The sequence below is a fragment of the Plasmodium inui genome (genome assembly GCF_000524495.1).
Source record: "Plasmodium inui San Antonio 1 unplaced genomic scaffold supercont1.43, whole genome shotgun sequence".
In the NCBI taxonomy this organism is placed as follows: Eukaryota; Apicomplexa; class Aconoidasida; order Haemosporida; family Plasmodiidae; genus Plasmodium; species Plasmodium inui.
The window spans coordinates 1-13,809 of NW_008481877.1; the positions used below are offsets into that span (position 1 = coordinate 1).

Sequence of the window (13,809 nt, forward strand, 5' to 3'; positions counted from 1 at the left end):
GGAGAAGCGACAAGAAAGACTAGGAGCCATCGGCGAGTAAGGACGAGGGAGCCGTTAAGACGTAGGCAGGGGGCATGAGAAACGTGAAGTGGAGAAGAAGGATAGGAGGGACCGAGAACGTGAGGGATCGATAGGGGGCAACCTCCCACCAAGGGGCCCGAAAGGAGTGACAGGGGAAAAGTAGAGCAGCGGGCCGAGCGGGGGACAGAAATAGGGGCCCCCCCCCAAGAGAACAAAGGACAAGGTAAAAGTTCACTAGAAGCAGGAGTCGAAACCAGCCAGGTGGCACCCCTGGGGTCCAGGGAAGGCCCAGGGGAGAAGGAAGGAGCACGAGGGGGCAGGAGAGTTCATATTAAGAAAGCATGAAGGCAGAGGACCAGGGGGAAAAATTCAGGAACAGCGAAAGTCGATCGAAGAAGCGGGAAATCGAAGCAAGCCGAGACAAAGATCGGGCATAGTAGAACGACATACAGAGGATAGGAGTATCCCCGAAAGGAAGAAGGGGGATAGTCTGTTACAGTACGGGACGGGCGAAATCGTGGTGAAGCCCCAGAAACTCTCAGGGGCCCCCCCCAGACGATTTACTGCTTCCAGACAAATTCCTCCTATCAGAATAGAGAGGCGGGGAAGGGAGAAGAAGGAGACACCAAGTCAAAGACCACCCAGGAGATTAGTCGCACGCGGCCACGGGAAAAAATCAGCGGATGGAAAGTGGGGATTGTTCCTTCCGAGGGAGAAGACAGAATAAAGCGAAGGAGGCGGCCAGTGTTACCAAATAGAGAATCAGGAGGGAAGCACAGTGGCCAAGAGAGGAAGGCGCAAAAAAAGGCAAGAAAGAACTAAAAGAACAGACAAATCGGGACCTCGAGAACGAGGGAAGGGGATCAGGGGAGGCATGAAAGGGAGAAAGGGGACAAGTGAGGTGAATACGCCAAATATCGGCCATCACAATTTAGAGCGGGACCAGCTATTTCCGGCTGTAGAGGAAGCTAAGGACCGAAGGACAAGGGCAAAAGCGACAAAGGGGGGAAGGGAACGGAAAAAAGAAACAACACGCCAAACAGAAAAACGTGATGGAGAAAGGAGAAGTATCAGGAGATCAGGCGAAGAAGTCAAACAAACAACAGAAACTGCAGCATCACCTCCCAAGAATCATAACGGCCCTGAAAGCAAAACCCAAAGGTCAAGAAGCAAAGGAAAGAGGATCGGTACAGGATAAATAAGGCACCAGGGATGACAAGTTTCCACGACTATCTAAGGTCCCTAGAGGATCAAGCCGAAAAGAGGACCCAAACGAGGACAAACCAGTATGCAGGAACGAGCTTGACAGACTTAAAGGAGGCCAGGCATTCGTTTGCCGTGGGGAGTAGTCGGAGCAGATGGATGACAATGGCCAAGACGTCGAACACCGTCGTCCCTGGAACAGACAGGGCGGCAGAGATGATTTGTCGGACAGTGGAGAAATGGATGGCAAGTTTAGAGGGGCGAGTCTTTCACCAAGACACCTTAAGAGAAGGAAGTTGCAAGGCAGAAGAAATTGCTCTGACCGGGGTAGCAGCAGGAGCACACAAATGTAAGCCAAACCCAAGCCACCTGAGATGGACTCAGTTTGGCAAGAGGACAGAACTGGATCCTGACAAGCAGGAGCAGAGGAGTCTGATGATTTGTATGGACATTATTTCAATAATCTGGACAGTCTACCAAAACGTGAAGCAACAGGACGGGCGCATAGAATATGAAGGCGTTGATATATGCAAAGTCTTAAGGAAATGGTTCGAGGAGTGGGGAGGGAAAAAGGTCTCAGAACGTCTTATGGCACTTTTGTATTCACAAGGGCAGGAGATGGAGCTGGCAACCCACGTTAAGATAAAAATGAGCGACCGAGCAGATAGATTCTGGGCGAGGATGATTGGTCACCAACTAATCTATCTTTGGGGAGTACAGTGTCCAGGGACATATCACGACGGAGAGCAACCAGATCATTCCTGCGTCTATGTGAAGAACGCAGGGGACTGTCAGATCCTTGACGATAGCACATTCCAGCAATGGGAGGTGAGCATAGGAGTACTAAAAAGTTACTTGAGAGGAGCGTCAAACAGAGTGAGGGTAAGGGCTATGGCCCCACAATCCCGACCCCAGGAATGAACAGCCCAGGGGGTCCAGGAGAAAGTAGGAGAGGGATATCGAGGTGATGACGAAGGAGGAGGGGATGGATGTAGCTTCGGAGGATCGAGGCCAAGTTAGGTCAGGGATTAGACAATTCGCACGACTAGAGGATGATTTATCTTCATAAAGCCCGAGGCAGACAGACATCTCCACAGCAATGAAACCGGGATCCCAAGAACAGTAGAGAAACAGGAAAACAACCAATCAAACGCAACCATCCTTCCCTGAGGGCGAGGGGTGAGATTAACATCAAATTCGTTAACTATATTCAATAGGTAACCAGAAAGGAGGACGAACAGCAGGAGAAACAAATAATGCAGAAATATCTAGAAGATAAGGAGAAGGTCCTAGGGATCACAGGAGGAGACGCGGAGGAAACCACAGTGGCGAAGGTCGTGAAGGGGTTGCTAGGTGCAGGGATAGGGGGGGGACTGATTCCATTTGCCTGGTATATATGGAAAAGGATCTTTAAGCCCAGCCAGGAAAGAAGGCAGAGGGTGATGGGCGTGGGTTATGTCAGGACGTTGGGCTGACGAAGCAGACCACTATAAGAAACCAAACGACACAACCCGAAACGCTGACGGGGTTCCATGGACAGCTAGAGCCGAAGGAGAAGGTAGCACTACCGACGTCTCATCCGAAGAGTTTCAGGACCCGATGAGGAGGAGTTCTGAGAAGATAGAGGAGAAGCAGGGACGACTCCGGGGGAATAGAGGCAAGGAATTCCCGATGTCCTCCGTGGAAAACGAAGCTATTGTTAGCCGTGAAGTCCAAATTCCCCTATCCAAACGGATAAGCTGCCACGCCTGAGATGTGTGGGGTACAGGGGAGCCAACTAGAAGGAGGAGGAAGAAGAGGAGAGCAACAATAGGGCTAACAACGGGAGGAGCTGTGGGGTTTGGAATAGAGGGCCGAAATAAAGACGAGGAAGACGAATCCGGAGGAGTCAAGGCCTTGAAGGGAGGGCGTTTTTAGGGTTTAGGGTCTAGGGTTCAGGTTGTGATGTTTAGGGGCTTAGGCTTCAGGGTTTATTGGTCAGGCTTGAGGGGGGGAGAGTTCAGTTTACAGGGTAGAGGTTTTAGGGGTGACGAGTCAGTTTTTACCTCGTAGGGGTTATTTTCAGGGTTAGGGTTTAGTGTAGCCTTTTTAGGGTTCTTGTCTTACTGTTCATCTTTTTGGCATCAGTGCTTTCGGTCTCGGGGTACCCTATTAGGGGTCTCGCTTGACTTTTCAGGGTTCAGGGCTCAGGATCTAGGCTCTAGTGGATCCATTTTATCGGTTAGGTTTCAGTTCCTGGGGTGTAGGGCTCACGGTTCCAGGGTTCAGGAATCAGTGTCTAGCGCTTAGGGTTCATGGTTTTCAGTTTAGTCTTTATGGTTTATGTTTCATGCATCAGGTTTCGTCTCTAGTATTTAGGTTTTAGGGGTTAGGCGTGAGGCTGTAGGGCTTATCTTTATGGGTGGCGTTTACGCTTCAATGCTTTCTTTTTCCTTTTGAGGGGTTCTGTTTTAGGTTTAGGTGTTAGCTTTAGGTTTCATGGGGTAGGGTTTAGGGTTCAGGGTTAGGTTTAGGTTTAGGGTTCAGGGTTTAGGATGTCAGGCTTAGGTTTAGGTTACATGCATTAGGTTTTATGGTTTAGCATCTAGGTTTAGCTTCAGAGTTCAGGGTCCAGGTATCTGTTTTTGGTTTTAGGGTTAGTTTTAGGGGTTAGGGTTATGTTTATGGGTCATCTTTTATGGATTAGCGGTTCGGGTTTCAGGTTCCATGGTTCAGGTTTAGGTTTAGGTTTATGGTTTAGGGTTCGGGGGTTTAGTGCTTAGGGTTCTGGGGTTCTGTGTTTAGGGTTCAGGGTTTATTGTTTAGGATTTTGGGTTTATTGTTTAGGATTTTGGGTTTAGGTTTAGGGGTCTGGCCTTACTTTTCCTTCTCCACGGTTCCTGATTTGGCCTTTTAGCTATAGGGGGTTCGGTTCAGGGACTGCCGTTCGAGTTTCACGACTGTGGTCTCTTGATTTTATGTTCAGGTTTAGCTTTCAACCCGTAGGTTTTAGTATCATTTGTTTGGGGAGGTTGTTTTATCCTTTAACATTCATTGCTCAGGAATTTATCTTAGCCTCTATCTATTACTCTCTAAGTTTCGCGCCTTACTTCTAAGGTTTAGTGTATGACATTTCACGTCTGATGGTTCATGGGGTCTGTCATAGTGTATCAGGTCGAATGCTTACGCTTTATTTGCTTATTGTTTCTGGTGGTATATTTCTTGATTACTGTTTAGCTATCAGTCAAAACCACCTTCACTCCGAGAATGGATCTTTGCTATATGATGTCTCTATTTAATCTTCAAGTATAAAATAACTAACAATAGATGAAACCAATAACGGGGTCAATCTACGTATCGATGCATATTTGGGTGACTGAAGAATAATTTATTGATTTTGTAAAGAAATCTTATATAGAGATTTCTAATAAGCCACTTAATATTTGCGATATTTTAAAACACAAAGAGAAAATAACAGGAGAACAGGCGCTTGTCAAAATTCTTGCAGTGCAATCGTCGAAATAATCAGGGATGACCTCCTTTTTTAGCGCAGTACAAGTATATATACCTTTCTTCTTATTAGTGCGTTACATTATCTACAAAATGTTACTACAATTTCCGCCTATTATTTCTTGGATATGTTCCTGAATGTGTGTCGTGGCCTTATTCAGCCAAAGTATGCTGAGAACATCTTGGAGCTAGTAGAACACGTTCAGCCTCAATGAAATATTAGGTACAAATATAATAATATCTTTACACCATGGAGCATTTTACGTCCCTTTGTTGTGGTTTCTCTCTCCCCTATGTGTTTTCTTGTCTCAAATAAAATTTATCCCTTATCATTAACTCTTCTTACCTAATAAAATATAGATAAGGTGAAGAGGAATATGCAATAGGATTCTTCTATAAATACATGAATCTTACATCTTCCTCCTGCCAAACTCTGTAACAGAATATTTCTGGCGCAGATAAATGAATAGTACAATGTACCTGTTCTTATTGTCTGAGCCCCCCCGGCTGTATAGATATTATATATATACGGAACCCTGCCACCGTCCCTTTATTATTCTCCATTGCAAGCAATTTACAAGACCCAAGAGGTACTCTCGAAACCGTCTCATGACGTGCACTGGTGTGCATCCTCTGTGAATTCACTATGTGAATAGCTAACCTATTCTCCCATATTGATATGCAGCATTCATTGAATTCACAGGTTAATCTCTCTACATAATATAAAGACAAGACACGTCACCTCATAAAACTCCTATGCACATCATAATATTAACTGCTTCCTACGAACAAAATCTGGGGACACAGGAGAAATGGACGGTCCAAATAGAAATACACGATGATCCTATATGTCTGATCTTCGCCGTCTTGCAGAGCAAAGGAAAAACAGATATACGGCCTACATAGGCGCCAATAATAGATAAATAGGGATTAACTGTAGTACGTAATGTATCATTTAGGAAGAAACAGAAGAAACAAGTGTTCAGTCATCAACTTCTCCTGATACAAGGAAATGGCAGGGGATGACAAGGTTCAGGGGAATATAGGGTGAGGAGTACAGTTGAATACACGATGTGCATAGTGGCACATTGGCAGTGACGTATCGGACACTTCTCGGCTAGAGGGTAGCAGACATATATCGGCCAAAGGTAGGCCTCCTGTTCTTTTATATCCTGTGGCGCTCCCTAGTCAGAAACGGGATGTCCACTTTATCTCAGAGACCTCCTCTTGCTCTTTGTTTCAACTTAAGTTCAGCACCCGGTTTATAAAGTAGTCACCTTGGGATTCGTGCACCGGTATCTCGTAATACTCCTTTCCTAATTGATCACAGAATCGTTGCGCTCCAACCATTGCCTGCTCTACACACAGTGTGGACTCTCCCAATTCTCCCTGAAATCAATTAATAGGACATGTGACGGCGACATGTTCTTTATGGTATATGAAATCATTTTTGTGTATATAGGTCAGCTCCTTCTCTAAGGAAGAGACAGAGGCGAAATAACAAAAAAAACGAAGGATAACACGGGGGCATTTCAGGTGTCGTTCACACGATTGCGTGTTGTGTCCTGTAATGCCCTTGACAATGACTGGAGGGGGACGCATACGAATGAAATTAGAAGGATCCGGAAGAAATTATAATGATGTAACAGATATTTATGGAGCCATATGAGAAACATTCCCTATTACATATCGTTCTATTAATGCATCCAATGTGAGAATGTTTATAATACGTGTCTACCCCGTCTTCATTCTCCTCCTTTCCTTTAACAAAGAGTACAAAAAATACAAAACAGCAAAAAGAGAAGGTAACAGTGCTGAGTGGCAACAAATGAATTAAAACATTGTTCTTGATGTCAGTAAAACATAGATTAAAAAGGAAGTCACATGTCCCTCCTAATATCAACCTCGAGAGAAAAGATAAGATATATGGAGATTGAACAGGACAGAGCCAGAACGCAAGTGAAAACAAAAACAGCCAGTGTGAGACACAAGATGGAGGGCATATAATAATTCCACTGATAACCCGTCATAGAAATCCCTCCTGAATTCTCCTGATCCGCACGTTCAAAGACATCAGAATTGTCCTTTTTAGAAGCTAATAAAATGCGACCAGTGAGTTCCCTTTTGGTAGACATAAAACATACTCCTGATCAGCTTCAGAAAAGTCGACGCAAGAGAAAAGAAGGAGAAATTTGTCGTCATGACAAGAATAAATTATATAGCCATTTTAGCTTTGTATACCAGACTTTGATTCCAGGAGACGTATTCGGGTTAAGTGATGAGCCATCCATATAGCTATATAGGTTTGCTACATTCCGAAGACATCCAGGACACCCACAAGATGATGGCTCCTTCCTTAAAATTCTACCTACCACAACAACGGCTTTATAACGACCATATTAAAGTAAAGCTAAAAGAAGGGTCTTACTCAAGGCAAAATACCATGTTACGATACGGGACACAGTTGAAATGTGATCTAGATAGGAAGATAAGAAAAAAAAGGGGACTAATTGTTCAGTTTACAAAAGAGTTTTCGGACTTACGATCCCCCTTCAGCGATGGAGGATCACCGCTATCATTTCAACATAGCATCCAATAATAATCCGTTACTATGTTCGAGGAAACTGCCGAGATCCTGTCCCACATGTATTTCTCCATGCCTCATATACAATCCTTAAAGCGAGGCTTACTGATACCATCTAATGTCTGTCCATATTCGGATACTTTCAGAAGCACATAGAGATATCCTATAACGCCTAAAACAAGGAGTCCATAAGATACAGAAGGGACAGATGTAAATGGGATGCCTAGTAATAACGGTAATACTTCCAGTGTAAATGCAACCAGCATCCGTAAAAGGAGCATCAGACGATATACTTCAATCCCCAGTAACCAGTACTCACTCCTCCTAATATGCGGATGGTGTTTACCCCGGCGTATGGAATTGTATGCCTTATATGATAAGGATAATGCGGGACGATTTAGAATTGTTCGACAAGTATGTATTATTTCTGCCGCTGTGATCTTACGTATTGGATCGCACACCGAACTGATAACGGCGGGCTTGTGCCTGATGATTATAGTACGGATTCCACCGAATGCTCGCTGATGATTCCGGCTTTTGAGTACTGCGATACTTACTAAGATTTTTCCCTTCAGTCCTTGGAGTACCGTATGGATTGTCGGCATTTCTCCTTTAAGGCTCAGGAGATATTTTGCTTGACGTTTTACTTGGGTGCAGCAAGTTTTATTTTTCAGTGATAAAGTCTCCTGAACAGCCACACTTAATTCTCTATGATATTCTATGATAATGCTGATTCCGGTAGTTAGATCCCTCTGTTTTATGTATCTAATCTTTTGATGAATCTGTTGTAGAATGTCCAGATTATGTGTAATCATAACCATCTGTATGTTTCGTATGTCGTGTACAAAAGAATAACGCGGCTCTACATCCCCTGATAATCCTCCTTTTGAGCTTCCACACATTATTGCTTCATTATTTGTGAGTTCCTGTATAGTATTCGCCCGCCGGCACCTATCTAGAATATTCCCAGTAGTTGTGAGACTTCGTTTCTGAAAATCCTCTAACAAAGACTCTTTACAGCAACTGTCAATATTGCCTTTATTCTTCAGGATATATGTATAATCCCTTCCGAGAGCAGATCCTGAAGAATATTCTAATTTCAAGTGTTTCTGAACATGTGTCAATAATAGCCTAGGATTCCTGAGGCGCACGATGCCAGTAGGCTTATTGATTGTGGTTATATGTTCATGGCCCGATGCTTCCATGGACAAATTATGAGCAGGATTATGGTACATCGTGGAAGACCATGTGTTCATGTCTTATAAGTATGATAGAGTCTTTCCTTCCATAATGAGGAGGGAATAACTTCTCTCTATCGATAGGGCACATCTGATAGTTATGAGGCCGTTATCGTACGCCAACCATAATAATACAGAGGTTATCCTAGAGATTCCTTCCAAAATTTGGAATTCTATTATTCGATTCTTGCTTTAACTTCTCTCTGGTTGATGTCATGTTTCTCACCACATTATCCTATATGGTATATGATCATATCCTTATATATTCTCCCCCATTTATATCTATACCAGCATGTTTGGATCTATTCATATATGAAGACTTATAAAGATACAGGCTTGGTCCCTTATAAGTATAGGGACTTATATATTCATATGGATTCATAATTATCGACATAGGACTGCACAGGAAGAGAAAGGAAGAACTCTGAGTTTTTTATTGCGTGTATCATTTTGAAATACTGAGTTTATGTTGGCGAATAAGCCTCTCCCCTTTTTCGTATCTCTATTCGGTGTCTCATCTATATATAGACTGGGGGATATAGGAGCTCATCACACTTAGGTATGTGACGCGTACCCTATCAAGAGAGGACTGAGGACTTCTCAGAAAGAAGGGGTATCCTCAGCATCAAATTCTGTTAAACTCTTTTGGTTAATGATAATAACAGGGAATAATTCAACAGTCACTTTTATGTAATATTAATATTATAATATAGAAGACGGCGGAGAATATATTCTTAATAGACGAATGCAGGAGAGAATAATTAAGATTCACGACATGTTCGGATTATTATTCGGCGGCTGTCGTTAGGATTCATCCACAATGGCATTTATCAATACTATTGAGGATGAGCAATATTCTCAAGAATGTTAATGAACAATTCTCAAGTCGCTAGAGAGGCTTGCAGCGATTTTGGCGCAGTATTATGGTAGAAATACTAAGAAAAGGAAGAATTCGGATACATATCACAGGCGTCCCTTGGAACTTATGATTACGCACTCTGTGATTTATAATTGACGATGTATCAGGAAATGACTTCAAGGAGCAATTATTCTTTTAGTACTCCAAATCAGTAATCTTCTTATATTCGACGTAGGGCTGAAATGAGAATACATATTGTAAACACTTATGTTGATATATACCATTGCATATATATATATTATGGAATAGCTACTTCTGGTTTAATATTTCATAAAGCGTGGCTTCACTATGATTTTTATGAAGGAGGCATAGGCTGCAATTCGAAATAGTTATATAACCGGATGTCAGGATGGAGACAATATCTTATGAAAGGCATTTTATCTAAGGAAAGGTCATGTAATGTGTTGGATTCTGTTATGTCCATATGTCTGTTCTTTAGTATCTTATTTCTTCCGCCTTTTGCAGAACATAATTAAAGGATATTTCCTGATACCTCGCTTCTTTGGTGGGGATTTCTTATGTGTTGTCTGGTACATTAATCATATTATAGATTCTACAATAATATAAATTACCCCAGAGGAGAAATATGCTATATCCGTTTTCGAAAACATCAATCCCCTGTCAGATGTTTCACAATGATGTAAACACTCCGCAAGCTGATACTTGTATAGTCCTATTAAGATTGAGGATGTTTTAATGGTTAAGTTTACTACTGCTACTCTTGCCTTCTTCCTCCTTTTTTCTTGTATTTCTTCTCTGTTGCACGGGCATCGTCATATTCAACATTAAAACATTCGGAATAATAATATGCCACTAACAATTAGCAATATCTCCAAGGCCTCAAAGGAGTAGCACAAAGGAAGAGCAGGAAACAGGAAATATTACTAGAAATAACTTCACCATAGGACAAAATCGAGACGTTCTTAATCGGGACCTCAGTTTATTAATCTAAGTTTCGGTAATGGCCCCTCTTCGTATCATAATGTGGATATGGATCTGCTTGTTTCCGTCCCTTTCTTCAATTCTTTGTTTTCCTACTTGGGGTTGTTTGAAATGGAAATCACTACAGAACCAAATGTCTCCCTTTTTTTATATACCCCGTTCCGCGGCTAGTTATTGCTCAAATACATGTGTGCTTGGACTATTAAATTACTATGGATAATTTTGTTCATGTTGCCTAATCTGAGAACAACACAAGAATCTATGAAACCCTTGTTGCCACTAAATATGGGAAAACATAGAGATTTTAAGAATTTTAATAGAGTAAGCTAAGAACACATTGGAGATGACTATTCCAAATGCACTTTCCTTCTTACGTTTAGACCAAATTCAGATGACACAGCCAGTTGTGTTGCCACGGCTCATGGGTGTATTGATATATATATGTTTCTATAGTGGTAAAGAATACTTAGGCTGCAATGAATGCTGAATGACAACTTCTTCTACAAGTCATAGGCACTGATGAAATATTCTAATCCATTAGAAGTATGTGCAATGACATGTAATGACGGCGTAGATGTATTTATATTCTCTGTTTCTGCTTTGAGACGGTATAATTATGAGAAACTTTAGTGGAATAAGATACTCTCTCCGAATGGCACGGAATCGACTTTACTTATGGTTGCTATCTTCTTTGGATTTTATCTCTTCATTGGCGTCGTATGAGAAATCGGAAATGAGACGTAACTGACAGCCAGGCACCGTGTCTAAACAAGCAATATATGGCTGTATAGTATTCATAGCATTAGAATTAGTATTTCCCCCCTGACATATACACATCCTTCCTTCAGAAGTTATTCTGTCTATATCATGAGAATCTTATAAAAGAGAATACGTCTCATAATCTCTCACTACGTCTTCTCTCTAATTTTCATTCTGTCTCGTCCTAATTAATCATATGCACTACAAAAAGATGCAGGGTCGATTATATCGTCATATTTGCATACTGCCAATCCACAGGTTGGCCCAGATTTCCTAAATAATAAGCAGAGCAGGAATAGTTATTTCTAATTTATGCTTATACTTATTATAAGAATATCAACACACAACACCCGTTCCCGCTGCGGTTGCATAGAATGCTAATATATTTTCGCCACGGATGTTTACACATAATGGGTGTCATGAGTTCATGCACGATCCGGGGGGCCTTCTCAGACGTTATCTTATCCCAAATGAGATTGTGCAGGATTCGCTTATAGCGTCGTGTTAGTATTGAAATACATTACATCATGTCATATCTCTGTAAGAAGAGTATAAAACCTATAATGTTGCAAAGGGTTAAAGATAAGCGTTACTGCCGCTGTACTAAGGAGCCTGACCTATATAATAGTACAGGAACATTCAAGAACATGAAGCATCATGGCTATGTACGCATTAGGGATAGGATAAATTGATGAATAATGCAATAGGATACATAGGAGAAAAAAAGATACACTGAGGCGCATCGTCATAATTTTCTCAACACAACATGGGACGCATTAGTAAATGAGAGAGATGACCGCATCCTCTCTAAGAGGAAGCAGTTATAATAAATCATGGATTATGGGGCAGATAATTGTCTTATTCGCATTTAATTGATTCTACGACTTATCACTTATAAATGAGGAAATTAAATTCAAAAACACGAAAACATATCAGGTGGGATCTGCTCTGCCCTAAATTCTGGAAGGCAATTAACACAAGAGCGACTGATGGAAACAATTATCAAGAACTGAATTTCCTGCTTCAGGAGCTGGCTCCGCAAGATCATGAGGGCGATTTCAGAGACATGCTTCTATATCTACGGAGCTATGTTGACGGAGAAAAATCCCGAGAAAAAGAGGAAAAAAAGGAGGATCTCATGCGTCAACTGGTCCCCTGCATACTGAAGGTGTGGTTCTGTGCGGGGGTTGCTAACCCTTTTATTAGTTGGGAGAGAGTGACAGATGCCGTAGGAATAAAAGCACCGTGGGAACAACTACAAAATGAAGTAAAAACTGAAGCCTGCGCCGCTATTCAGCAGGCTCCTCCAGAGTTCACGGCATCAGGAATATTCTCAGGAGCGTGTGCCCCAGGCGTGAACAAGACTAGTAACTTCCATTATGATTGCACAGGTTACATTATCCGTGCGCGATTACAGAACGGGGCGCCTAATTATAAGAGGAGGGGTTGGGTGAACATCAGGAACATTAATATACCTCAGAAAAGCATTAGTGTCTGGTTACGGGCTCTACATATCTCCCTCTCTTAATCTTAGCCGTCTTTATTTGGCATGTATGGGATCGGGAGTGCCCTGACTCGTTTTTCTCCAGGAGGCGACGGTAATGAGCACTGGAAACGTCAGGAGGGTAGAGACAGACAAAGAGAGTCCATTACATGAGCACGCCAGCATGAATGATAACGCCAAATATTCACTATCATTTCACTCATATAGTTATATATTTACTCACAAGGATTCTGGATTTCAACTGAGGAGAATTTTTCGAGGAGTGCTCAGGCAACGTAATTTGAGACCAAAAAATGGACCTCCTAATATTTATGAATTCGGTGATGTAGCACGAGGGATTATCTCCTATGCAGCTGGCGTAGATACCTAGAAGCATGAGTAGGCTTAGACACATTCCACTACAAAATTTGTAATATTCCTCTCCAATATCAGCAGAATAGATACGGAAGAGAACATAGGACCAGTTGGGGGTACTTTTCTGTATGTTGATTGCGTTCATGCTTCTTCTTATCTGAAGGGGAGAGGTGGAAATCACAAGGTAAAGATCACTTGTGATGCACACATCGAGCTTCTCCTGTTTCAGCACTGGTGAGCCTCATTATTGCTTCAAATCATCCACTACTTCGGAAGTATTATGATATGTTCACGGATAGTCTCTCTACATACAAGCAGGGCCTTTCTTGATCTGGATTGGGTAGGGAATATTAATTCTGGATTAGACCGTATCTTAGTGATTAATTATAGCAGATTCAACGCGTTCCTTATTAAAGAATTAACCCCTCTCAAGAATATAAATAGCGCAAGGGCGGCAGTGTATCTGAATAGAATGGCTTCCCTGAATACAACTGTTTTCTATGTGTCTATAACCTACGGATTGTTTATACCAATAGAAGTTGTATCCATTAAGTGTCGCTTTCTTCATTTTATAAATTCTGTAAGAGTATTTGCAGATGTACTGTGTAGATACAGCTAGTGTTGGTACTTAGAAGTGTATACTTCTCTGGAGGAATACGATGTCTCAGGAATTCTGTAATAGTGGCATCGGGAATGGGGGGTGCCCATATCCACAGATAATATATTGGGGCGCCGTACCATACAGAATGCCGGATTTTTTTTATGTGAACAGTAGTACCCGTAGTTAGGAGTAGGC

The 13,809-nt window shown here is 42.1% G+C and overlaps 5 protein-coding genes across 5 annotated transcripts; 3 read left to right on the forward strand and 2 right to left on the reverse strand.

The window, feature by feature from the left end:
- Nucleotides 1-1,170: 1,170 nt before the first annotated feature.
- Nucleotides 1,171-2,145, forward strand: C922_05173 (hypothetical protein; the record flags this gene model as incomplete). Its single annotated transcript, XM_008820745.1, has 1 exon — nt 1,171-2,145. A coding segment is annotated over one exon (975 nt), but the record flags the coding sequence as incomplete, so codon positions are not given.
- Nucleotides 2,146-2,480: 335 nt separating this feature from the next.
- Nucleotides 2,481-2,976, forward strand: C922_05174 (hypothetical protein; the record flags this gene model as incomplete). Its single annotated transcript, XM_008820746.1, has 2 exons — nt 2,481-2,689; nt 2,769-2,976. 2 exons carry the CDS (start codon nt 2,481-2,483, stop codon nt 2,974-2,976), a joined length of 417 nt encoding a protein of 138 aa, XP_008818968.1.
- Nucleotides 2,977-7,374: 4,398 nt separating this feature from the next.
- Nucleotides 7,375-8,532, reverse strand: C922_05175 (hypothetical protein; the record flags this gene model as incomplete). The annotated part of the gene is made up of 2 exons (XM_008820747.1): nt 7,375-7,469; nt 7,743-8,532. 2 exons carry the CDS (start codon nt 8,530-8,532, stop codon nt 7,375-7,377), a joined length of 885 nt encoding a protein of 294 aa, XP_008818969.1.
- A 3,521-nt stretch (nt 8,533-12,053) lies between these two features.
- C922_05176 (hypothetical protein) lies at nt 12,054-12,683 on the forward strand (the record flags this gene model as incomplete). The annotated part of the gene is made up of 1 exon (XM_008820748.1): nt 12,054-12,683. One exon carries the CDS (start codon nt 12,054-12,056, stop codon nt 12,681-12,683), a length of 630 nt encoding a protein of 209 aa, XP_008818970.1.
- A 175-nt stretch (nt 12,684-12,858) lies between these two features.
- On the reverse strand, nt 12,859-13,158 carry C922_05177 (hypothetical protein; the record flags this gene model as incomplete). Its single annotated transcript, XM_008820749.1, has 1 exon — nt 12,859-13,158. The coding sequence occupies one exon, from the start codon at nt 13,156-13,158 to the stop codon at nt 12,859-12,861; it is 300 nt and encodes a 99-aa protein (XP_008818971.1).
- Between the last annotated feature and the right edge of the window lie 651 nt (nt 13,159-13,809).